Below are 26,128 nucleotides of genomic sequence, written 5' to 3'. Positions count from 1 at the left end.
CTCATTCAGAAAACAAACTCATCATGCAAACAAGAGGCGGTCTTTGCATCTCACACAAGGTGCTTTACAACAGATGAACAATACAGCCCTGTTAAAGTCAGCATATGCAAATAATCTTCGAGTCCATCATCACTTAGTACTGATAAAAATTGTGTGTTGTTCGTGTTATATATTTACTTGTCTGATACTCTTAGCTGTTTAATCTTTCACCTCAGCGTTAAAACACTCGAGACAGCAGATAGCATTTCTAATATCTTCGAGCATAATGTAGGAAAATTCATCTCTGTCCAGTTAAGCTGTCAAATATCAAGCAATGCCGTGCTTGATGCGATGGTGTGGTAGAAGTTAAGTTGCTGTTTATGCTGTAATTACCAGCACACACACATAAACATTTCTCGCATGCGGTCTCATTTACTGTTGTTCATTTTTTTTTCCTGCTGCGTGAATTCATTTATTTCATGAATTTTAAACACATCAGCATTATTGTTGAAGTCAGAATTTAATACATCTAATGAACAAATGTAGAACGTTTCTGCTTTTGTCCCTAATATAAATGAATTCTCATTTCCCTTTTTTCAAATTTAGATTAGCTTTGCCATCAGCTAATGCTCTTTTTTAACACAAATAAGTTAACACTGTTAAGTGTAATCATCAAATCTCAGGATAAGTTGAAATTTTCATACTATGCATTGTAATGCTGAGATGCCTAAATTCACATGTAGCATTTAATATTAATTTAGATTTAAAAGATTCAAAAGATTAATAGCTTTGTGTTATTTTTTATGTATTTATCTACACTGTAAAAAAATTATTTAGAAAAAAAGTTACCTGGTTGCCTTAAAATTTTGAGTTCATTGAAATTAAAATTTTGAGTTAATACAATGAACATTTTTTGAGATTCGACAACCTTTATTAAAATATTATTAAACGATTTTGTAAGCATATTGGGTAATTGTGTGTGTTTTATTTCTGATGATGCAGTGAAACATGCCAAATAGTGCTATTTTCATGATTTATCATTTTTTTTATGTGGTTCAGATACAAAAATATTTTGAGTTTCTATGTATTAAACTAATTTCCTTCATTGTATCAACTCAAAGTTTTAATTTCAATAAACTCACAATTTTAAGGCAACCAGGTTACTTACTTTTTAAAGTTAAACCAACAAAAAACAACCAAATTTTTTTTTTACAGTGTAGACAAAACAGTATACAATTATATCAGTTATAGCTACAACCATCAATTATCAAATTATCAGTTTCAGCCATAATTTTAATATCAGTGCATCTCTATACCATGACTAGTATTTTAGTATTTTTCTACTAATAATAGACTGGCTGTATACTGGATTTTATTTTAATTGTTTAGTTTTTCCCCACTTTTCTTTAATAAAATAACCTATGTAGTGATTCATATTCATGTTGTTGTGCAGCAACAGAGTAGAGTGTTTGTTTTGTAATTTGTGCATGCATGTAAAGTTTTGCTTAGGAAATCTTAAATGTGAAGTTTCTATTTAAAGTAGCCTGTTCAGAAACCTTAACCTTTGACTATGAGACCACAGCAGTTTATCACACAACACTATCCCACCCACGCACAATCTTCTCTGCTGCTTTCTTGCTCTTAGATAGGGCTTTAATCTAGTCATGGTATAAGCATTAGATTCTACTGGGTTACACACACACACACGCACGGCACGTACACACACACACACACACACACACACACACACACACACACATACACACCCTGCCTCTTAAGACATGAGTGTAATCTGGTGCAGTTGTGCATACTCTGTTTGGAGAACAAATAGCCTAAAATGCTTGAAAGAGTGAATTGAAAGGTCGTGTAGAGATTAATTAGAGCCATGCTGGAATGCAGTCTAATTTATGATGCTCACTGTACACAGTATGCAGAGCAGAGTACAATAGAGCCTTCCAGTGTGTCAAAAAAAAATTTCAGCAATGCCATTGCGTATACCATATAGACATGATGGTATGCAGATTAATTCATATCAGAAGGGAAAATAATTAAGCGAATGTTTGAAATCCCTAGACATGACAAATGTTTCATATATTTTGGCCAACACACACTTTTGCCTGAAAATGTCGTTCTTTTTGCAGTTTTGTTTGTAGCATATTACATTTTTTGCCCTCTTAATATGTTTATTATTTTGTTTATATAGTAATATTATTATTATTATATATTCCATTTTATTGGCTAATTTCATTGTACATGTCTGCACTGTGTGTGTATTTTCTTCTGCACTGGAAGCTCCTGTCACAAAGACAAATTCCTTTTGCGTGTAAACATTCTTGGCAAACTCTTTCTGATTTTGATGTGCTACATGTTTCAAATTGAAGCGCTGATCGAGTGTATGCAGCTGCTCAGTTTTAAGTAAATGATGCTCCACGATAACACCAGACACGTGTTATAATTCACATAGGGTCTTCAACCTGAGCCGCACAGAGGCGTATTCATTCCCACAAATGGGATGCAACCCTTTCACATGTGATTCCTTTTCACATTCTAGTTACAGATTTTTTTTTTTTAAATCTGCTGCCCACAAAACAGACACACTCCCTGAGATTTTCCAACAAAATAAAAGCTTGAGGGTTTTGTTAGAAGTCATTAATGTTGGACCATTGAATTATTAAAAAAATAATGCACACCCAAGGCGGTAATTTTAGAGCTAGTAACAGAGACTTGAGCAATTGATATAGAGTTATGAGAGCGAGCGAGTGTCTGTTTTGATCTCAACATGGTCTGGCATGTTCGGCAGTGCTAACAACAAATTTCTGAGCTTGTGTATGTTTCCATCTTATGCAAGTTTCTGTCGGTACATTTGGCAGTTCTATTTGGCATCAACGGATGTTTTAGTAGCGACAGCAATATGAGAGGGTTTCACATAAGATTAAATATTTCGCTATCATAGACCGCTACAATCTATATGCAGGCTTGACGTTTACTTTTTTCAAGGATCACCTGTGCTCCTAAATAAAATATTTTGGAGCACATTTAGAAACTTTAGGGGTGCAACTAACTATTTCGGCCTTATATAATTTTGCCATACTAGTGTTATTTTGGCATTAATGAGATACCGTTGTAGTTTTTAAAATTTTGAATAACAGTTTAATGTTTATATTTTCTGCAAAATATTTTTGTTTTTGTCATTTTTATTATTTTTGTTTTTAAAAATAGTTTTAATGAATGTTAATTTCAGTTTTAGTATATCAGGTTAATTTTAACTAAATGAAAATAAGAAAAGTTAAAGTTTTTTATATTTTATGTCAGTTAACATTGATTTAATTTCAAGTAATGAATTTTTTTTTTTAATGGTTTTAGTTTTTGCTAACTCTAATAACTCTAATGCTAGTAAAATTTAATAATATGTGTCAAATAATATTCTTAGGCTTTTCTTCCTGAGACGGGGCATCCAAGACGCTACAGTAGTTTACTTTAAATTAAATGGAAATTAAATTGAATACAGTTTGTGTAACCAAATAATAACTCGGGTAAAAATTGGGCACAATGCGAGACTTTAATTTGTAAATGATCCCGAAATACACAAGACTCTTATTGAAATGTTTATGCTTAATTATTGCAGGGTGCTCATTCAAATTCAGATGATGGAGATGAAATATGCATTCTTACAACTGGATACAACATATTACTTTATAAACACCGTAAAGTAAACATTATCGCACATACATCTCTCTCTCTCTCTCTCTAGCTGTCATCCTGGGGTGTGGCCAGGTAGTCAACCTTGCTTTGTGACCAACCTCAGTTTTTTTTACCACTGTACCACTGTGTTCTTTCTGCACTTAGTTTGTCTTATTTGAATTCATCTCATGCTCTTTAATTTAATGAGTCAAGTTTCCAGTTACAAGTCGGTCTAGCAACCTTACCTTACATGAGTCATCCAAACCTAACTGGACTCTTTCACCCTCTCTTTCTCTTCTGACTTCAGCCCACAGACCTCTTATTGCTATAATAGAGTTGAGTTGTTTCTTGGCTCATTCCTTATTGTAGATAGGCCCTTTTGAACAGACTTTCTTTCTTGTGCCTCCATCTGTTTCGCAGTGGATATAGAATGGCAGTATGACAGAAAATGAAATTATAGTCTATAATACCAGCAACACAAGTTTGGGATATTTGGGACAGACAGACAGACTAGTGGTTTGCATAAACATAAACATAAACCGTCATATGTAATGAATCATGACAGTGTTTTCTTGTAAGAAATAAAGGTGGATGCATGTGCAAATAAAAATGGAATGGGATAGTGTAGCCTATAAATAGAAAACACTAAAGGAAAAGAAAATGCAATTAGTGTGGATATGCTTATGCTCAGTTCACACTTCTAGTTAAATGCTAAAATTCTCTGTTTCATTATCACTCACAGATATGAGAAAATGTATCTAAAAAAATACAGTGGGAAGTGTAACTAAAATCGTATGCAGATTTTTGCCACATCCTGACACAAAAGTGCTTTTCACAATGACCTAAAGACCAAAAGCTCTCAATAACTGAGATCTGTACTAATGTTTTGGTGGCTATTATTTCCTTTTATGGCCCTTTCTTTTTGCAAAGTCTCTTTTTTGGAAATATTAAAAAATGTGCATGTTTAATGGTTAGTATTTAATGTTAAACAGTCACAGTAGAAATGGACTATTGCAGTGGATTCAACACTGGAGTCTGCAGTTCAGCCAGGTACCAGCCAGTAACCCCCTATACTTACCACACAAAGCCAAGTAGTATATATCTTGGCCTTTTGTCAGCTTTTGTATACTGACTTCAATTTCCTCGCAGAGCACAGTTCACACAGTGGCATATTTTAAAATTGTCACTTCTGCTGAGCTAGCAATGAGAACCAATAGTGACACCAGGGGCGCTGCTAGCAATTTTGGGCCCTATAAGAGAATATGATGTTGTGCCCGCTTACCGCACCAAACATACCAGTACAAGCCATCCTAGCAATCCAAAATCTTTGTCTAATTGATCTATCTGTCTGTCTGTCTGTCTGTCTGTCTGTTAAATAGCAAAGTGCTTCTCATCTCCAACTTCTCCTTCCTGACCTGAATATTTCCCTTGTCAAAGCTGAGCTTTGGTTGATATAGTCTTTGCTAACTGCCGTCTCCTTGAACATTTTTCTGGCTCACGTGCACAAAAACCAAAACAGTGAATATTGACTGACATGAAACTTAAAATACTGACTAAAAAGATAGAAATATTTCTATCAATAGAAACCTTTAAGTGCCTACTTTTTATATTTGATGTTAAATGCATTATATAAGCTAAGTCACGTTTACAAAAGCCAAAATTACATTCTTTTAATTTTCATTGGTGAAAACTTAACCTATTGAATAGACTATCATGTAGTGTTTGGCATTTCATTACAGCAATGGAAGATCTGCAAATAAACATGTACCATATACTTTTCAAAGAACTGGGTGAGCAATTGTCGGCTTGTTTTCTCTCTCTCTGTCCTTAAAGGGGTGCTTCACTGCTGGCAAAATGGGCTTTCAATAAAACTTGGCTGCCTATGCAGAAGAGAGGATAAATCATCAGTGCTAATTGCCTAACTAGTGAAAACAAAGAAAAAAGGCTGATGTCTTCCCGTGTGCCAAATTGGAAGGAAAACTTCAATTCCCATAACGCACCGGGCATGTTATTGTCCAAGGCCACTCCCACCAGTCTGCTAGGGATATGCTTGACCCAGAGTCCAATACTGCCTTGCTTTAGTTGGAAATGCCTCTTAGCAGATGTTTAGTTATATAGTGTCAACTTGTTTTGTTCCAGGACACAAAAATTCAGAGTAAAGCGGAAGAGAATAACTTTCTGCTTCCTGTGAAGGATTCAGCACATTGTAGGCAGTGGCTAAAGGCTGCAAAAGATCGTAAATATTGAGAGAATGCTCATATTTGCCTCTGTTTGCATAATTTCAAACTGGAATACTTAACTACAAACACAGTGTTTTAGGCCAAACAGAATGGAAAAACGGAAAGAATCTGCTGTTCTGTCAGTTCAGCCCAACATCGTGTTGCTATAGTGTTTTATTTTACCATAATGCAGAGAGAAGGCATAGTATGTTATAATTTTCAGTGATAATTCTACCCTTACAATAACTGTTCTGTTAAAAACCCTCTGTCAGTCAGACTGTCCGTAAGTAAGGGATACAAAAATGCGGAAGTATAATCTGTAGTTTTCACAAAAGCCCTAGAGCTGTCAAAAGTCTGCCAGATGATTCAAAATGCAAAACTTTTGTTGGCAAATAAAAGGCAATTTTTCTGTCCAGGTACACAGAGAACGAACAAACACTGTATATCATTCATCACTAATGACAGTAACAATACAAAGCTGGTAGAAAATCGGGCAAGTTGCACTTTAAATTGCAATAAATAAATAAAAAACTTGCTTTTAAAGGCTGCTCTGATCATTTGGGATGAACATAAGAGTATATCACATACTTGGCTGTTCATGCAAAACTCTTGCTTAAATTGATATCCGTGGACTTCTGTTTATGAAAAATGCATATTTACAGTATGATTTTTTTTCTTATATCATTTATTTGCATTACATAATTATGTGGCAGTCATGTTGTGTATTTTTGATAAACAGTTATTCACTGGTGGTGACCTTTAACAGTGTGGGAATCTGATAAGGCCTGTGAGATCATATGACTTATGAAACTTTAAGTTCTTTTTCAGACAAAATCAAACTCCTTGAGTTACATACAACCTTTTTAAAGGCTGCAGAAATTAATCCACACACTTCCGGTGTTTAGACAAATTAAGTTCTATTGTATTGAACCTGCGTATTCAATTACAATAATACATTTTTTTTTAGGTTCCTGTGATTTTATTATATATAGAGATACTGTGCGGTACACTTTTTAATAATGTAATTATTCTTATATTTTAGTCTATAAAGTTCTAAATATGAATATTGTTCTTATACTAATGCTTCACTTCAGAAGGCTTTTATTACCTCCCAGAGCCATGTGGAGCAGATATATGATGGATATATGCACTTTTACGGACAACAAAAACTAACCAACAAGTCACTGCCATTATGAAGATTGGAAGGGATAACTTTTTTTAAAAAATATTCTTCTTTAAAATTCAAAATCAGAATTATGTCAAATACACCTAGGATGACTTGAGGGTGAGTAAATCATGGGCTAATTTTCAGACTTTAAGGTTTAAAGAGAGACTTCCTACAGAGATACATTGCAGTGAAATGACAGTTCTGTCATAATTTTCTCACTCATGTTGTTCCAAATCTGGATTTCTTTCTTCTGTGAAACACACACACACACACACACACACACACACACACACACACACACACATTTTTTTTTTTTGGTCCATACATTGAAAGTCAGTGGGCCTTTTAAGGGCATTGTTGAGAAGTCACTCTGTGGGATCTGAGTGTAGTTGACTTCTGTAAATATCGCCGTTAGATAGACTTTCTCCAGGTAATGTTACCTGAGCGCCATCAGGTATATCATGACCACATTATACTACTGAAGCAATTGTGATCATGTGTCGATTACGTAGCATTGTTGATTAAATGAGGTTTCATTTTCTTGGTTACAATTCAGACAGATCCTCAGATTCAGAGGATTAGGGCAGATGGTTTTCTTCAGTTTTGTCTCAGCTGCTAAATAGGTCACACAGATGAGAAGAATAGAGTTGATGGGAATTGAGTAGAGCTCATTCGAGTGATTGGTGGTAGTCTGATATCCCATTATTGTTATTTCACCTAAAAAAAAGGTCAAAGGGACAGCACTGCATTCATGGAGACAGTCACACCACATTTGTTAATGTATGTTGTAGCCTGTGTAATATTGTGTGTGCTGACTGACTCACTCTTGCGCCCACAGCATCCTCTGGGGAAGACATCAGTCGTGGCGTATAGCATCCAATGGAAACATTGTTCGGCCTTCGTTTCAGACGGAAAGCCTGTGAGCCAATTGGGCGCAGGCGCTCCAGTGTGTCTCTTCCAGCAAGTAAAGCACGGCGGCGCTCCAATGTGGGCCTGCCCTCAGCTGGCCTGGCTCATAGACGCAGGTCTAGTGCTCAGCTCCAAACCAGCAATGTGCAGACGGGGATCTTACAACGCAGAAGAGGACACTTCACTAGGAGGAGGTCGAGCAGTGCGACGGCCTGCCTGACCCCACGGTTCGCTATCCGACGAAGACAGGCTGCCAAACACCGCAACATTCACGCCCAGCTCTTGGGACCGTCGCTGCTCCTGGCTAGTGTTGTGCAGATGAGCGAAGACCATGAAAGGGAGGATAAGAGTGTAGAAGAATACTCCTCTTTCTCTGATAGCGACTGTAGTCAGGAAGAGCACGAGCAAGCAGGGATGGACTTGGAGACAGAGTCTGATAAGTGTCGGACATGGTTGGCTCATGGTTTGTTGGCGGGAGAAAGCATTCAGCACCGCCCCCTCATCCGTGCACCACGTTGCCTGCGGCGAAACTCCTCACACCTACTTCCTGCTGAGGCTGTTTATCGTAGCCCAGCCTCTAACGGGCTATATGGCCGTTACCGTAGGACCAGTCAGACATACGGGCTGTCTAATATGGGTGGATTGTGGGCAGGGAGGCGAAATTCTCTTGGAGCTCGAGGATCAGTTGCACTGTACAGGACCAGCTCCCCTTGCTGGCCAGATCTCGGTCTTTCACACACACTGCAGGGAACTTACTACAACCCACAGGTTGACACATGGAGTGGGTTCCTCTCGTATGTAGAGCCCTAACTACAGCTGTATGTCTTATGTTTGCGTGTTTGTAATTTTTCTTTACAAACGAAAGCTATTTGGACTCTTCTGTCTCTTAAATATTTAGTTTGCTGTGGTTGTGTGACCCTTTTCAATTGTGATTCCATAATTGGAAAAGCAAAAAAAGAGCAGTGGAATTATTTAATGAGTATCAGTTTTGCAGCTAAACACAAGGGTTCAATTTATTGTCTGTTTCTCTATTCTTTTTACTCGTGCTCCTTGCCAATTTAAACCTGAAATATCTGTCTTCTCCATGTGCATATTTAGTGATTTTTCATGGTTTCACGTGAGGCACACCACTAAACAAGTCAAGTTACCTTTAGGTCTTTATACAATAATGACTATTTCAAAACACCTTCACAATAATGAATTGGAAAATAACAGAATCAATGATGCAAACTTACCAAAAGTGAGACAAATTAAAATTCTGCTGTAAATCAGCTCTAAAATGACAATACTACCATTATTTAGATTAATTAATTTGTGTTGATTCAGTTTAGTTCAATAACTGTGTTGATGTTGCAAACTTAATTAATTATGAAACGGATTCAGCTGTAAAACAGCTTTGTTTTACAAGTTATTTGAAGGTTTTGTTTGTCTCAGGCTCATTTACTGTGAATGTGTACATCTGGGCTATACATTAAGTTCCTGTCTATAATTATTGTTTGATGTTTAATGGCACCTGTCTATATTGTTTGTTTGTAGGAAGGCCATTGCAAAGTCTGGTCTCCAACACCTCTCATGCCAGCCCAGTGCTGCAGTGTTGGCCCACTGCTGCAGGGGGGAAACGGACAGAGAAATCCGCAGCACAGTGGACTGGAGTGTGAGTAACACAAACCCAAATAATCTGGACTTCAGATCTCCATTAATTGTACTTGTAGTTAGCACTATTGTTTCTTTCTTCAGTTTCACATTTAATTTGATGCTTTGTGTTTGAGCAGGAGTCAGCTCTGTACGGAGAGCACATCTGGTTCGAGACAAATGTCTCTGGGGACTTCTGTTACGTTGGAGAACAGCACTGTTACGCCAAGTCACTGGTGAGTGTGTGTGTTCTATATATAAAGGAATGCCAAAATTACTCTCTATTTATACAAGAATGGAGGGACAAAAGTGAGATGAGATATTTTGAATGAGATGAGAGAGAATAAAGTATGAGATAAGATACAAAAAGATCTAAGAGAGGAGAGAAATAGATGGATGGAAAAAAGGGAAAAGAGAATCCATCATTTTTTTCTCTTATATTTTTATATATTAGTATAATGCTGCTCCCTGGTGGCTTGCTCATAGAATGCACTGCATAGGATTAGTACTTTTAACTTTGGATGTGCGTCAAACCAGATGTATTTAATTATTTTGGTCATTAAACTTACATCAAGTGGAGTCACCTGTGGCCTCAGTCTGAGTCTGAATCTAACGATGTCTTTCCCCCTATTTTTTTTTACAGCAAAAGTCTGTTGCTCGGAAAAAATGTGCTGCTTGCAAGATCGTAGTTCACTCCATCTGCATTGAACAGCTGGAGAAGGTTAGTGCCATATCTAAGGGCAACACAAAGGTAGAGACATGATCTGACACTGCATCACAGACCATTCGTGTTCATTCCTTCAGTTATTGGACTGGAATGCTCCGCCTCAGGGGGAGGAGCTTGATGAGGTGCCTCTCAAAGATCCGTCATTCAGAGTGAGAAACCATCTGACTTTTTCTCAGTCTCAACTGGGGTTAATGGATCACTCACAAATCTGATTTTAGCAAATACTGGTGGCTGTCTGGCCTGATAAACCTAGAACACCCAAAATAACAATGTCCTGTGAACATCTGGAGCCACTTTAGCTCTCAGTCCATCCAGACTGTGAAGGGGACATCCTTTGTCTCTTTCTGTACCCGACTGATTTTAAGTTAAGACAACGCTGGTTCTAATCGTATACTGCTGAAAGGTTTTCTTGCCAGACATATTCTTATTTTCACTAGTATCTTAATTACTGTCATTTTGATTGGGCAACTCGATTTCAGGTTGTTGGGTCGAATTTTATTTTATCCATGAGGCACAGGTTCTGTGTGTTCTCAGTTTTGATTCTGCCTGGTGTCTTCGACAGTTATGTCTGGTATGTGGGGCTGATTGTGGTGAAATGATGGTTGATCAGGGATTTTTTTTTTTTTATCATACTTCTCACTAACCAGGCTAACAAACTCAGAGAAGATGGTAAGGCAAGTGGTGCTTTTGTTTTTTGTTCTGTTCTCATTTTTTTTTTAAATTAAAAACTCCTTTCCTCCCTATAGAAATGCTAATCTCAGTGGGGAATCTTCAAATCTGAGCATGCTTTCTGGAAAAATAATCCAACAGGGGTCTCTAATAATGATCTCATGAGTTGAATCAGGTGTGTTAGATGAGGGAGACATAAAAATGTGCAGTGCCGGTGGTCCTCCAGGAGAGGTTTGAAAACCCCTGATTAAGGGTACATTTTAATAGTATTGTAGAAAGTGTGATTTTTTTTTTATTTGTCTTTCAGATAAACTTCAGATGTAAACCATCTTTCAGGGAGTCAGGATCGCGGAATATCCGAGAAGTGAGTTTCTTTTTCTTTGTTTCCTTGTCCTTTCTTTGTTTTCTTTATATCTCTCCCATTCTGCCTGTTTTCCAATTCTGTCTAATTTATTGTTGTAAAACCTTCATAGAATGATATAAACAGCCAACAGTGGTGTGCTAAGGCTGCATGTCCACCAAATCGTTTTAGGCAGTTGAAAACACCTTGCTTTGAGCGCTTGAGCATTTTGGCAGTACAGCGGGGGGGTTTTCAGTTGAAAATCTTTGCTTGTTATGATACGGAATCTCTTTGGAAGTGTTACTAGTAGTTTCTCATTTCACAGATTTCATAACTGTATATGGGTCAATGATGTGTAAGAATTTTCAACTAGCCAATTTAAAAATACAACAATTATAATATCTATTAAAATTGTTCAAACATTTAAGAATGTTTTTTACACATAAGTTCATATTAAAATTTCAAATTACGTGATTTTACAGTTTTTTTCATCTAAATTCATCTGAATTGGCCGTGGCCTAAAAAAATGAAATGTGGTGCGACCGTGATTCATCTTAAAATTAATTTCTTTCCTTAACATGCCTAACATTTTTGTTGTTGTTGCAAATTCTCTGTAATTAAAGTGTTTATATAATACATATTATATAAGTATTTGCATTTCTTTTGCGGTTGATCACACATTTTTGTTTTTTAGCCTTCTTAAATGTAGTTAACATACAGGTCCTTCTCCAAAAATTAGCATATCATGAAAAGGTTCTCTAAACGAGCTATTAACCTAATCATCTGAATCAACTAATTAACTCTAAACACCTGCAAAAGATTCCTGAGGCTTTTAAAAACTCCCAGCCTGGTTCATTACTCAAAACCGCAATCATGGGTAAGACTGCCGACCCGACTGCTGTCCAGAAGGCAATAATTGACACCCTCAAGCGTGAGGGTAAGACACAGAAAGAAATTTCTGAATGAATAGGCTGTTCCCAGAGTTCTGTATCAAGGCACCTCAGTGGGAAGTCTGTGGGAAGGAAAAAGTGTGGCAAAAAATGCTGCCCGACAAGAAGAGGTGACCGGACCCTGAGGAAGATTGTGGAGAAGGACCGATTCCAGACGTTGGGGGACATGCGGAAGCAGTGGACTGAGTCTGGAGTAGAAACATTCAGAGCCACCGTGCACAGGCGTGTGCAGGAAATGGGCTACAGGTGCCGCATTCCCCAGGTCAAGCCACTTTGGGCTACAGAGAAGCAGCCCTGGACTGTTGATCAGTGGTCCAAAGTACTTTTTTCGGATGAAAGCAAATTTTGCATGTCATTCAGAAATCAAGGTGCCAGAGTCTGGAGGAAGACTGGGGAGAAGGAAATGCCAAAATGCCTGAAGTCCAGTGTCAAGTACCCACAGTCAGTGATGGTCTGGGGTGCCATGTCAGCTGCTGGTGCTGGTCGACTGTGTTTTATCAAGGGCAGGGTCAATGTAGCTAACTATCAGGAGATTTTGGAGCACTTCATGCTTCCATCTGCTGAAAAGCTTTATGGAGATGTAAATTGCATAAAACGGATAAAAATGCTTTAAAAATACCATTCACTTAAGCAATCTCTATCAGTGATTCCTAATTAGAAATGAGAATGCCATAGAAATGAGATATTTAATATTTTTATTTAATACCATTCTCGCTATTATTGGTCACACCACATGATGAGTGGTTATTCTAAATGACATGAAGATCTTGAAAATTAAAGAGATCAATATACAATAAATAATTTCACATAACAATTTCACATAAAAATATAAAAATCAAATTGCAAAAAAGTGCAACATTTCATATAACTTAACAGAGACAATGGAAAAATAATAATTTTGCTTTCATTTTGGACCATCTATAATCATGTAATAATGCCTTGTCATGAACAGCTTTAAGTAAATGCACATTTGTGACCCTGGAGCACAAAAGTTTGTTGCAATAGCCAAAAATTGGTCAAAATGATCCTTTTTTCTTTTATGCCAAAAATCATTAAGATATTAAGTACAGATCAAGTTTCATGAATATATGTTGTAAACTTCCTACCATAAGTATATACATTTCGTATTATTTGTAGTAATATGCATAGCCCATATGCAGGGCTAAATAACTTTTTTTTCTCATAGTGTACAAAGATTAAAAATAAACCGTCTGAAATGTTTGTAAATGACCCAAATTGTATAAAAATATATTCTAAGTACTTTACATATATAAACCATCAATTAAATATAAAAGCAAAAAACCTGCCAATCTAGGACTTATCATGGAAAACACTGCAGTGGTCCCACCACATAATATTTGGTCGCATTACATTATATTTTTAAATTCACTCAAAATTTACATGCATAGAATTGGCCATCTAAACAAAAAAAGCTAGATTCCTACAAAAGGTCACTATGAAATTTATAATAAAAATATATATTTGTACAAATAACTTAATACTGATTGTTTTTTTGAGGTCTCGCCACGATATATCCAAATGTGAAAACTGCATACCAACTGTAAAAAAGGTCCTTTTTTTCAAATTTGAAAGTGAGTTACAATTGTTGCTGTTTCAATGGGTCCTTGGCAAATTGATATATGATGCAATGTCCTATCTTTAATTGGATTTCCAAAAGTCCAAAAATTGGTAGTTTCTTCATGGTCACACCACACGATATTTCATAAAATGGCTATCATCGGACAATGTTTGTTTGTACATTATGAAAGAAATTAAAAACACTTTTTTTTTTGCAATTTTGTGCAGGATTACAAAACACTTTGGAAATCCTGCCAAATAGTGAAGAAAATTAATTTGAATACATTTAGAGTAATTTCAAAGATGTTTCCAATACAGAAGTTATGGCTGGACGGTTGCACCACATGATATTTTGACAATTTAAATTACAGAAAAATCACAAATTTAGCTGTGTTTTACTTAAAGGGATAGTTCACCCAAAAATTCAAACTTGGCAGTAGAATTAAAATTAGACCCCTTTGACATGCATTATACGTGTATCATACCTGCGGATGGAGTCAAAAATCTTATTTTGTGTTCTATTGAAGAAACAAACACTTACATCTTGGATGCCCTGGGGTAAGCAGATAAACATCAAATGTTCATTTTTGGGTGAACTATCCCTTTAAAGTTGAACATTCTTCAACTCTCAGTGACCATTAAAAAACACTGGTACTGTTTTATTTTTATAATGCATGTTGTTGTTTTATATGGTTGTGTTTTTTGTATCCTGAATCCAGTCCATTCTACCCCATCATTGTGTTCATGATGTGTATCCATTACAGCCTAAACACAAATAGCAAGAGTAATTGCATCTAACATTAGTGCACAAACTATTTATTGAGAAATTGCTAAAGTGTTGGTTTTCCAGTAGATGGCAATCTCCCACTAAACTATGCACATTCATGTTTTCACCATGAATTAAACATAGGAATTTAGATATTTAATGTGCATTTTACAAATATGTTTGGTATTTTAAATAAGCCTGTATATAAATATAATTATTAATTTCAGAAAATACATTTTAAAAATGCCATATATCCCCTTAAAATTGCACAACAGTAAAAGCATTAGCTAAAAAAAAAAAGTGTGTGTCAACAAAAACTGACAATTTTTACAAAATCACACTAAGTACCCAGAACAGCTGCTTGCATTAAATTTAAGGTAAAAATAACTGGAATTATTTAGTGAACATTTGTATTTTATTATGCAATTAGATAAATTGTTCATTCATCATTTTAACTATTTCTTTATCCTCTTATTCCTTATCTTCAGAGCATTCCTTATCTTCTATTTACCTGTATCCGAGGGCTTCTGTCTTTTTGACAAGGTCAATTCGACCATCCGTCATAAATAATCAGGCAACTTTCCCTGTCTGGGGCGAGTGACCAAACACTCTAAAAAAGGAAAGCAATCTTGTCTACATTAGATGCGCGAGAGGTGACGTGACACAGCACATTCCCAACGTTAAACCGACCAGGCGTTCTATATCTGACACACTAAAGCACTCGCTGGGCGTTTTTTTTTTTTTTTTTTGTGTTGTTGAAATATTTAGAATAAACATTTAATAAAATAGAATGAGTAATTAAACCGGAAAAATCACTCATTATGGCACCCTTATTGACGAGTGGCACCCCTAGCATTTGCCTATTCCACCTATGCTGTGGACCGGCCTTGCAGCCGTGTGACAAAACGCTTTGGTGGACATACGGCTTAAGAGTTTTTTTATTTTTTATGTATTGCATTTTAAGATAAATAGCTCCTAATTTTTGTTAAGATTAAATTTAGTGCTTTGCAGATGTCTTAATGACCCCAGACTGTTTTACACCTACTACAGTGACTGATGCTGTTTGCTGTTTACATCTTTAAATCTTGATTTTACCCATTTTACCCTCTTTTCCTTTTACACGTCCCCTATGTCACACTCACTGCTGTAATCCACCCCTCGTCTCCTCATCCCTATCTCTCCATTGCGTTTCTGCTCCTCTGTGTGCCCTTTCTCTTCCTGTCTCTCATCTTGCCTTGGTGGGTTAGCGCTCCTGGCGACGCAGAGCTTTCAGAGGTCGCCATGGTTTGGAGCTAATGCGAGGTGCTGCAGCTAAATATAGTGCACACACCTCTATAACACAGGTATCACAAACACTCACCCAACTATGATGACACATTTACTTGGCTATCTAAATGAGGGCTTATACATTTCTGTTGATTTTAAATAAAGCTAATTACAATTGATACAAACTAACCTTAACCCTATGCAGTTAGAATTGTTTCATATTTCCAAATAAATAGATACTGATCCACAAATACGTATAAAGAAGTTTACAAAATTAAACAAATTCATAAATAAATGCTATGATCGACAAATATGTTAGGAGGAGTTTCACAAAAATTAATTAAAGAGTTAGTTTGTTGATTTTTCAACAAACGTTACACTGTTACAATGTCAGTTGTATATGTAAATTAACAATGCATAATACCTGCACAGAGTTGTCTTCATTTAGTTGTCAATTTTTTTTTTTCCAGTTTTTGAAAGCTCCAGGGATTTTGTAAAAACTACCAGTTGTACTTCCACAGCCTGTTTTCTTCTTAAGTCATGTAGCACTGATTTAAAAGAAAAAAGAAGTATCTTTTCTGCATAGGTTGTGACGTTTTATTAGCCCATAAATGCCAGTGGGGGATTATCTATAAATGTGCAAATAAATCTATATCGGATATATATATCAGATTTGTTTTTAATGGACCATGGGTGGAGTCCATTTATTTGTGGATTTGTGTGCACAGCAATGCTAGAAAAGTTTCAGAATCCACAAATGTGTGTCAATCGACAAATGCACATGAAGCAATCCACAAATGAATGCCAGACAGAGGTGTGTTTGTGGCAAACAACATCTCTGAAAATATATATTTTTATTTATTTTTTAGCAAATCTCATTTAATTTATCTGTGATTTCTTTGTGTGTGTATCATTTTTTACTTTTATTTGTGGATCTTAATTTATTTGGAAATATGAAGCAATTCTAACACAAATCCTTATCCTTAAAGGGATAGTTCACCCACAAATTAAAATTATGTCATCGTTTACTCACCCTCAAGTTGTTCCAAACCTGTATGAGTTTCTTTGTTCTGCTGAACACAAAAAAAGAGAGAACAACCATTCATAGTATTTTAATACTGATATTGAGTGGTTGTTCTCTCTGCTTTGTTACAAACATTGTTTGTATTCAGCAGAACAAAGAAAGTCATACAGGTTTGGAACAACTTGAGGGTGACTAAATGATGACAGAATTTTCAGTTTTGGGTGAACTATCCCTTCAACCCTGAAAGTTTACAACTGCAAAAACATTTTTAACTACTTTGTTTGGTACGGATTTTCAGACTTTTCAGTTTGATCCGAATCAAAATTACAGTTGTGAAACCTCCCCCGGACCGAACAGGTGAAATTTGGCCAGATGAAAAGAGGTAGTGTCGGTCCAGATCAAACTAAACAAAAGTTTGGTTTGTTTCTAGTGGTGAAAGCATTTTCTGTATGGTTCAGACCATGTACAGGAAGTTCCGGTGTTTCCCGCATAGCCTAAACAAATGAGAGAAGACGACATTGGATTGCTTGCAGTCTTCTCCTCCTCTCCACTAAAATGTCCGCACAATGAGGGCTTTCATTTGGCGAATTTGACCTAGACTCAAGGATACCCGCCAAATTGACAAAACGCTGATGTCAGACGCACGTCCATTTAGAAACCAATCGATGTCAAGATGCAGCCCACATAGATGATGTTGACAGGATGCAAGTATGACAAATTTATTTAGTGCGCTCGCATAATTGCAATGTGATACAAAACCAAAACTAACCCGAATGTATAGAATGTATCAGAAAATAAATTTTGGTTCTGACCTTGGTGCGCACTTTCAGGTGTAAAAACGCCCTAAAATGCTTTTACTGATTTTAAAATGAGAAGGGGGTTGTCCCCCAAGTATTACATTTGCCCACACTCGTATGGGCATTGAAATATGAGTTTACACAGTGTTTAGATACATCTCCAGCGTTCTTCTATTCCCATGATTTTTGTTCTGCTGTCTGCTCCTGTTTACGTGTCACACCATATACCTAACTCCAGATTTTATCTTGATCTTGGCCCCTCACCACATTACACTGGTTTAATGTAACATTTTTAACACAGATTATCATAATCTATGGATGGGACGGCTATATGAGATCTTGTGTCTTGTTTTTATGACAGCCTGCAATAGTGCGACACCACTGGGTCCATCGGAGAAGACAAGAGGGCAAATGCAAACAGTGTGGCAAGGTGTGTAGAATGGATCATGATAATATTTAACATTTGAACACGTACGACCAATGAGTTTATTGCATTTCAGAAGGATAATGAATGAAATCTTGCGCTTTTTTAAAAGTCTATAACAGACTCTGATCTCCACCTACAGGGGTTTCAGCAGAAGTTTGCCTTTCACAGTAAAGAGATTGTAGCCATTAGCTGCTCCTGGTGCAAACAAGCAGTAAGTCTCTCAGGCTGAATGCATTGGTGTATTTTAGTATTGTAGAGTATGTAAATGTATGTAACTTTCCTATCTTTCTGCAGTATCATAATAAGGTGACATGCTTTATGCTGCAGCAGATAGAAGAACCGTGTTCATTAGGAGCACACGCCGCCGTTATAGTACCTCCCACCTGGATCATACGGGTTCGCCGACCTCAGGTATACACTACACTCTGTTACTTCTCTATTACGGTTGTTTCATGGCCAAACTGAATTAGATAATTAATTAAATTTGGTGGCTCTGTATATTAGTAGTACTATCAGCATCTCTATGACTACATGTCATGTAAAATGCTAGATGTAAACATCTTCATTCAGTACAGGAATTCAGTACAGTTTTAAAACAGCATTTTTTGAGCATTGGGGAGGCAGTGGCTCAGTGGTTCATGTAGGTTGGCTACAAACCGGAATGTTGGTGGTTCAATCCCCGGTTCCATCTGACCAAGTGTCGAGGTGTCCATGAGCAGGACACCTAACCCCAGCTGCTCCCGACAAGCTGGATGGCGCCTTTCATGGCTGACACCGCCGTCGGTGTATGAATTGGTGAATGTGAGGCATTATGTAAAGCGCTTTGGATGGCCATAGGTCTGAAAGCGCTATATAAATGCAGTCCATTTACCATTTTGTTCTGCTTAACAAATGTTGTTGTCTTCCCTGGATTGTTTAAAAACTCCAACATATGAAATGTACATGCAGCATTAAAAAGATGTTTAGTACTAAATTAAAATATATATTTTTTTAATTCTTTTGTATAGATATGAAATGCTCAGAAAACTTTATGCTGAAATCTCCACTAGTAGTTTTGCAGTGTTTTTAATTAATTTTGAACTGATAGAGTGCTTTTTAGTAAGGTTATTGTGCTATTTTTCAATCGTAGTCCTCACTAAAGTCAAGCAAAAAGAAGAAACGAGCTTCTTTCAAACGCAAATCCAGCAAGAAAGGAGCAGAGGTATGAGAACAAACTAATTATATTTATTTAGTTATTATTTATTAAATTCATTTTTGTTTGCCAACCTGTTTTTGGACTTTAGATTTTTTAGACCCCTACTCTCTCTCTCTCTCTCTCTCTCTCTCTCTCTCTCTCTCTCTCTCTCTCTCTCTCTCTCTCTCTCTCTCTCTCTCTCTCTCTCTCGCTCTCTCTCGCTCTCTCTCGCTCTCTCTCGCTCTCGCTCTCGCTCTCTCTCTCTCTCTCTCTCTCTCTCTCTCTCTATGTCTCTCTCTCTCTCTTTCTTTCTTTCTTTCTTTCTTTCTTTCTTTCTTTCTTTCTTTCTTTCTTTTCTAGGACGCTCGATGGAAGCCTTTCATAGTAAGACCTATTCCCTCACAACTAATGAAGCCACTGCTGGTGTTTGTAAATCCAAAGAGTGGAGGAAACCAGGTATTATATTTACCTTTTACATCAATAACAATAATTATACTGTCAACAATTAAGTAAACCATAAAAAATAATAATCACCTTTATGAACTATTCAACCCAACCCCCCATGTTTATAAACTTTTTTTCTCTCTCTCTCTCAGGGAGCTAAAATCATCCAGTCCTTTCTGTGGTATCTGAACCCTCGGCAGGTCTTTGATCTCAGTCAGGGGGGTCCTCAGGAAGGGTCAGTACTTGCATGTTGATTGATTCAGAACATGCCTAACACCCATGACATATTTTAAAAGTACTACTCAAGATTTTATGTTGTTCTTGGTTCTCTGATCACACATCAGTTAATGGTCACACTACATGTTTTATTTTGATTTGTTTTTATTTGTAAATTATTTATTTACAGTATAGTGATTCGGTCCAAAAATATATTGTGATTATGTTGTCATACGTTGCATCGTACATTGATGTTTTTGTATGTTCATGGGTATTTATTTATTTTTTTAGTTTGGAGATGTACCGCAAAGTTCACAACCTGAGAATTTTAGCCTGCGGTGGAGATGGCACGGTCAGTGAATGTTTGTGTGTGTGTGTGTGTGTGTGTGTCTGTGTGTCTGTGTGTCTGTGTGTCTGTGTGTCTGTGTGTCTGTGTGTCTGTGTGTCTGTGTGTCTGTCTGTGTGTCTGTCTGTGTGTCTGTCTGTGTGTCTGTCTGTGTGTGTGTCTGTGTGTGTGTCTGTGTGTGTGTCTGTGTGTCTGTGTGTCTGTGTGTCTGTGTGTCTGTGTCTGTGTCTGTGTGTCTGTGTCTGTGTCTCTGTGTGTGGCAATAATCTGCAAGCACATAGTCTTTGATAACCTTGTGTAGATGTTATGTGAATGGTTTATATAGGAATTACAATCACCTAAAGGATTATTAGGAACACCTGTTCAATTTCTCTTTAATGCAATTATCTAATCAACCAATCACATGGCAGTTGCTTCAATGCATTTCGGGGTGTGGTCCTGGTCAAGAAAATCTCCTGAACTCCAAACTGAATGTCAGAATGGGAAAAACATTTTGAGTGTGGCAACCGAGGTATGCAGCAAAGCATTTGTGAAGCCACAACATGCACAACCTTGAGGCGGATGGGCTACAACAGCAGAAGACCCCACCGGGTACTACTCATATCCACTATAAATAGGAAAAAGAGGCTACAATTTGCACAAGCTCACCAAAATTGGACAGTTGAAGACTGGAAAAATGTTGCCTGGTCTGATGAATCTCGATTTCTGTTGAGACATTCAGATGGTAGAGTGTGAATTTGGCATAAACAGAATGAGAACATGGATCCATCATGCCTTGTTACCACTGTGCAGGCTGCTGCTGGTGGTGGTGTAATGATGTGGGGGATGTTTTCTTGGCACACTTAGGCCCTTAGTGCCAATTGGGCATTGTTTAAACACCCCGGCCTACCTGAGCATTGTTTCTGACCATGTCTATCCCTTTATGTTCACCCTATACCCATCCTCTGATGGCTACTTCCAGCAGGATAATGCACCATGTCACAAAGCTCAAATCATTTCAAATTGATTTCTTGATCATGACAATGTTCACTGTACTAAAATGGCCCCCACAGTCACCAGATCTCAACCCAATAGATCATCTTTGGGATGTGGTGGAGCGGGAGCTTCGTGCCCTGGATGTGCATCACACAAATCTCCATCAACTGCAAGATGCTATCCCATCAATATGGGCCAAAATTTCTAAATAATGCTTTCAGCACCTTGTTGAATCAATGCCACGTAAAATTAAGGCAGTTCTGAAGGCGAAAGGGAGTCAAACACAGTATTAGTATGGTGTTTCTAATAATCCTTTAGGTGAGTGTATGAACCCCTCCAGCATGCGGTGGCACTGCAGTCTTATCTTCCAGACTGTAAGCAGAGGAAGAGATGATTCTCCTGAGTCATAATACTGTGAACTCTATTCAGATGAGTCACGTGTTTGAGGAGTTTTCAGACACATAATGCTGATGTGTGTGTCCTGGTTTACCCCACGCTGTCACATCTCCGTAATCCGTTTGTGTGAGTAATTAAGAGTGTAAAAGTGGGATCTGTACGCAGTCATATTTCATATACTGACTTTGATCCATGAGAGAGAAGTTTAGGAAAAATGCCTTAAGCCCAACTGAAATAAGGAGTTTAAATCCACCCTGCTGAAAAGCTGAACTGCAGTTTTCCAAGTTAAACACTGCATATATTCATATTGAGTTTTTCCTGTGTGGTTCTCTGGGTTGATGTGATTTTACAAAACAAGATATCTAACTAACTATTTTGTTATTTAAGTATTGTATGCTTTTAGACGTTTTTTGTGTGTGATGGGGACTATTTATGGATTTTTAAAATGAACTTTTTCTGCTCTGCCTCAGGTGGGCTGGATCTTGTCTGCTCTTGATCAACTGCAGCTAAATCCTTCTCCTGCTGTGGCGGTACTTCCTCTGGGCACAGGAAATGACCTTGCTAGGACTCTAAACTGGGGTGGGGTGAGTGGAACTTCGGTCAGAAATCTGCACATTCAGACACAGTTATCCCAACAACTTAATCATGTTCCTCTGTAGTAAATTTAATGAAGTTCATGTAGCACAGTCTGCTCACTATCCATTTGTAAGCATTGTTTGCTGAATGGGCATTTCTTGTACAACTGGATGCATGTAGGGTTACACAGATGAACCGCTGAGTAAAATCCTGTCTCACGTTGAGGATGGAAATATTGTACAGCTGGATCGATGGAATCTTATTGTGACGCCCAACCCTGATGCGGGCCCAGAGGAAAGAGACGAGCAGGTGACCGACAAGGTAAGAGCTTTACCTGCAGTGCTGTTTTACATGCAGTCAGAAACACAGAACAACTATATGATATGTGTCAGTGTGTAAGCAGCTTAAGAGTGATTTATGTTTCTTTGCACCACAGCTCCCTCTAGATGTCTTCAATAACTACTTCAGCCTTGGGTTTGATGCTCATGTGACTTTAGAGTTCCACGAATCTCGAGGTAAGTGTAAAGGCGCTGGTCTGTGACTGTTTATTAGCCAGACTGCGGTTGTGTGAGAGTAAAAGATTACGTTTCTTCTGTGAGGTCAGGTTCGATTGGTGCTTATTGAGATTAATGATGGTTTATCCTTTTCCTCTTCAGAGGCCAACCCTGAGAAATTTAACAGCCGATTCAGAAACAAAATGTTTTATGCAGGGGTAAGTGAAACACATGCAAAATACTTCCTAATTAGGTTATTCATTTTATTGATCTTATTGTCAATGGTTCCTCCATGTATGTCATTAAAAAAAAAAAAGTTTTCACCTTGTAAGTCATAATCAAACTTGTTCTACCGGCGGTGAAACTAACGTATGCTGGACTTCATTCACATCTGCCTCCATCCAATCGACAACCGCCCTACATTCTTTACAATAAACTGTTTCATATGAAACTGTTTCATGTATGTCAAAATGGTATTGCGCTGCTTCCGTTACTTCACAGCTATAATAATTGCATCCTTCTGTGTTAACTGCAACATTAATAAATATGACGGTGATTTGGTGATGACAGGAATGCAAATATTGTTTCTTTTTTCTACAGACAGCATTTTCTGATTTCTTGATGGGCAGCTCTAAAGACCTGGCTAAACACATCAGAGTGGTGGTACGTACAGAACAACTCCTTTGTGCAGTGGAAATATGTGTGCATGTCAGGGTGTTTTGAAATGCAAATGAATATGCAGTGTTTTTTGTTTTGTTTTTTACTCTAAGTTTCTATATTTGCATGCTTGTTTGTTTGTTTGTGTTTCTTCCTCTTGGGCTTTGTGCTCTTGAGCACTGAGAGGTAGTGTGTCTAAATTTGTGTTGAAACCTTTTTTTCTGCTGACTGTTGGTTTGTTCTGCTGACTTATTCAGTTTATGCCTCTTTCTTCTCTCTCAATCTCTATAGTGTGATGGCACAGATTTGACCTCTAAAGTCCAGGATTTGAAGTTGCAATGCCTGGTCTTCCTTAATATCCCCAGGTAATGCACAAAATCTTTTTTTTGAATTGAATTTTTATCAGTCATTACTCCAGTCTTGAGTGTCACATGATCCGTCAGAAATAATTCTAATATGCTGATTTTGTGCTCAATAAACATTTCTTACTATTGCTCAACTTGTCACTCAGCTCTGGATCTGTTTGTGTGAAGTGTCCATTTTGATGTTCATGTTAATCACAGGTACTGTGCGGGCACTATGCCATGGGGCAATCCAAGTGAGCATCATGACTTTGAGCCTCAGCGTCATGATGATGGCTGCATTGAGGTCATTGGATTTACAATGACATCACTGGTATGTTTTACCTGATTGTATAAGGTTGAAGTGAGTTTTTAAAGTTGGATTGGTACATTTATATTCTCTGTTTTTTTGTTGTGAATATAGGCCACGCTGCAGGTCGGAGGTCACGGTGAGAGGTTAAATCAGTGCCGTGAAGTCACCCTTACCACCTTTAAGTCAATCCCCATGCAGGTGGATGGCGAGCCTTGCAAACTAGCGCCATCTGTTATTCACATCTCCCTGCGAAATCAGGCCAATATGGTGCAGAAAACCAAGAGACGCACATCTATACCACTGCTCAATGAGTGAGTAAAACTTATTTATATTTTATTTAATAGGGACAAATACAGTAAACATAGATTATCTTCTTTAAACAATCCCATGCCAGTATCACAGTGTTTATAGCCAAATGCTAATTCGCAACACCTGTCCCTAGAAGGGCTTTTTGTATTAAGATATTACACTAGATGTAAATGGAAAAAAAGAGAAACAATTGAATACAAAACAAAGGAAAAGGAAAAAAAGCCACGTGTAAACTGATCACACATGGTTATGTGACAACACACTCATTCCTAGATGTATATTAGTGCTGTAACAATATCACGTCTTCACGGGTCACAGGAATTTCTTTTTTTACTGTAGCAATAAAATGGCATTATCTTTAGTCAATATATCACATTCAAAATACGAGTGTAGTTTGATTGTTGATAGGCATTTTGTGCAAGATTTTTTTGCGTGAGAGTAGTGTCTTGTTTTTATGTCAACATGATATTATTATTAACATTTTTTAAATGTCTGTCATCAATACCAGTATGTTGCGACACCCCCACTGTGTATATGCTATTAAACAGAAGGTCTGCCATTTTAGAATGAGATTTAAAGAGCATGACGGCACTTTAAAAGGGCAACCAACATCACCAAAATTACAAAATACACCCACACACACATACGCTTGGTATGAGCTGGTGTTTAATAAAAAGCCAAGTGAGCAGAAGTTTAAACTGCTGGATTGATGACATTCTCTATTGAGCTGTTACTGAAAGAGTGAAAATTTAGTGTGATTTATTCACTCCCTCAGTCTCATTTATTTTCCTTGAAGCTTGAATTGAATAAATTACCCTCATAAATGGCTGCTAAGAACAGACAATCTTGCTTAGTCCTGTTGCAATTAGTTAATCGCTCTCTTTCTCTCTGAGGTTTTGTTAATTTCACACCTGACCGCTTTGAGGTGAATGCATTGTATTGACAGCAGATAGGTCCATAATGAAACCACGGTTAAAAAGCTAAATATCGGAAGTGGAGACAGATTTAATTAGTGTGGCGATAGCAGTGGCGTTTAGTGAACTGCGAGACACTGTATCTAGCCAAGACAGCATGCACGCTATTACACGCAGCTGTTATCGAAAGCCTGAATTTGTGCTGTACATCTTTTGTTTCTATGATTTTTCTAACTGAATTATTTTTCCATCCAGTAGTCAGCAACCATTTCCAGAACGGTTACGGATCAGAGTGAGCCGGATCAGTATGCATGATTATGAAGCTCTGCACTATGACAAGGAGAAACTCAAAGAAGCTTGTGAGTGAAATGCATATAAACATAGTTAAGCAAATACACTGGTGATTTTATTTTTATGACAATCAAACCGAAATTATTTGCTAATAATATTTGATTTTAAAGGTGCTGTATGTACATTTTTGTCTTTAAAGCATAAAAATACTATAAAATGTTTGCACATATTTTAGAAACATGCTAAGTTCACATACTTGCTTTAGCCAGTTATTAGTACTGTTACTGTTTTGTCTGTGCAATACTGCATGTTGTCAGTTTACCGAATAGTATCTCGACATCAGTAGATTGCACATCCTACCCAACCTAAAAAGCCTTGGCATCCATCTAAAAATAAAAAAGCACATTAAAATGCAGATAAATCAACTCATCAACTTAGTGTGTCCAAGTCTCTTCGCCATCCCATTGTCAATTGCACTCGGTCCTGTTGCGTGTCCTCAAATTGTCAACCCGCTTGGAGTTTGAGGAGGAAGGCGTGAAACAAACAATAT

General features: G+C 37.3%; 1 protein-coding gene across 18 annotated transcripts in view; it reads left to right on the top strand.

Annotated features, from left to right (window-relative positions):
- The window catches only part of dgkza (diacylglycerol kinase, zeta a), a 123,734-nt gene that overhangs the window by 61,887 nt on the left and 35,719 nt on the right, over positions 1–26,128 (top strand). For 5 of the 18 annotated variants that reach the window (XR_010904414.1, XM_067439138.1, XM_067439156.1 and 2 more), the window contains exons 2-24: positions 7,886–8,750; positions 9,493–9,610; positions 9,729–9,824; positions 10,232–10,309; positions 10,393–10,464; positions 11,292–11,348; positions 15,866–15,961; positions 18,067–18,135; positions 18,272–18,343; positions 18,427–18,543; positions 19,262–19,333; positions 19,667–19,762; positions 19,903–19,985; positions 20,258–20,318; positions 22,154–22,267; positions 22,440–22,580; positions 22,696–22,774; positions 22,916–22,971; positions 23,354–23,416; positions 23,702–23,775; positions 23,974–24,085; positions 24,176–24,375; positions 25,543–25,646. Coding sequence is in view for 17 of the 18 variants with exons in the window: in XM_067439138.1 (XP_067295239.1) it covers positions 7,927–8,750; positions 9,493–9,610; positions 9,729–9,824; positions 10,232–10,309; positions 10,393–10,464; positions 11,292–11,348; positions 15,866–15,961; positions 18,067–18,135; positions 18,272–18,343; positions 18,427–18,543; positions 19,262–19,333; positions 19,667–19,762; positions 19,903–19,985; positions 20,258–20,318; positions 22,154–22,267; positions 22,440–22,580; positions 22,696–22,774; positions 22,916–22,971; positions 23,354–23,416; positions 23,702–23,775; positions 23,974–24,085; positions 24,176–24,375; positions 25,543–25,646 (2,854 nt within the window). In the remaining variant the exon portion in view is untranslated. The remainder of the gene's footprint in view (positions 1–7,885; positions 8,751–9,492; positions 9,611–9,728; positions 9,825–10,231; positions 10,310–10,392; positions 10,465–11,291; positions 11,349–15,865; positions 15,962–18,066; positions 18,136–18,271; positions 18,344–18,426; positions 18,544–19,261; positions 19,334–19,666; positions 19,763–19,902; positions 19,986–20,257; positions 20,319–22,153; positions 22,268–22,439; positions 22,581–22,695; positions 22,775–22,915; positions 22,972–23,353; positions 23,417–23,701; positions 23,776–23,973; positions 24,086–24,175; positions 24,376–25,542; positions 25,647–26,128) is intronic. The other 13 variants (XM_067439227.1, XM_067439259.1, XM_067439238.1 and 10 more) reach the window with 8 other exon arrangements.

Source organism: Pseudorasbora parva, chromosome 1 (assembly GCF_024679245.1).
Source record: "Pseudorasbora parva isolate DD20220531a chromosome 1, ASM2467924v1, whole genome shotgun sequence".
Lineage (NCBI taxonomy): Eukaryota > Metazoa > Chordata > Actinopteri > Cypriniformes > Gobionidae > Pseudorasbora > Pseudorasbora parva.
Note: the sequence above shows the minus strand (reverse complement) of the source record. Positions and strands in the feature narration are given on the sequence as shown.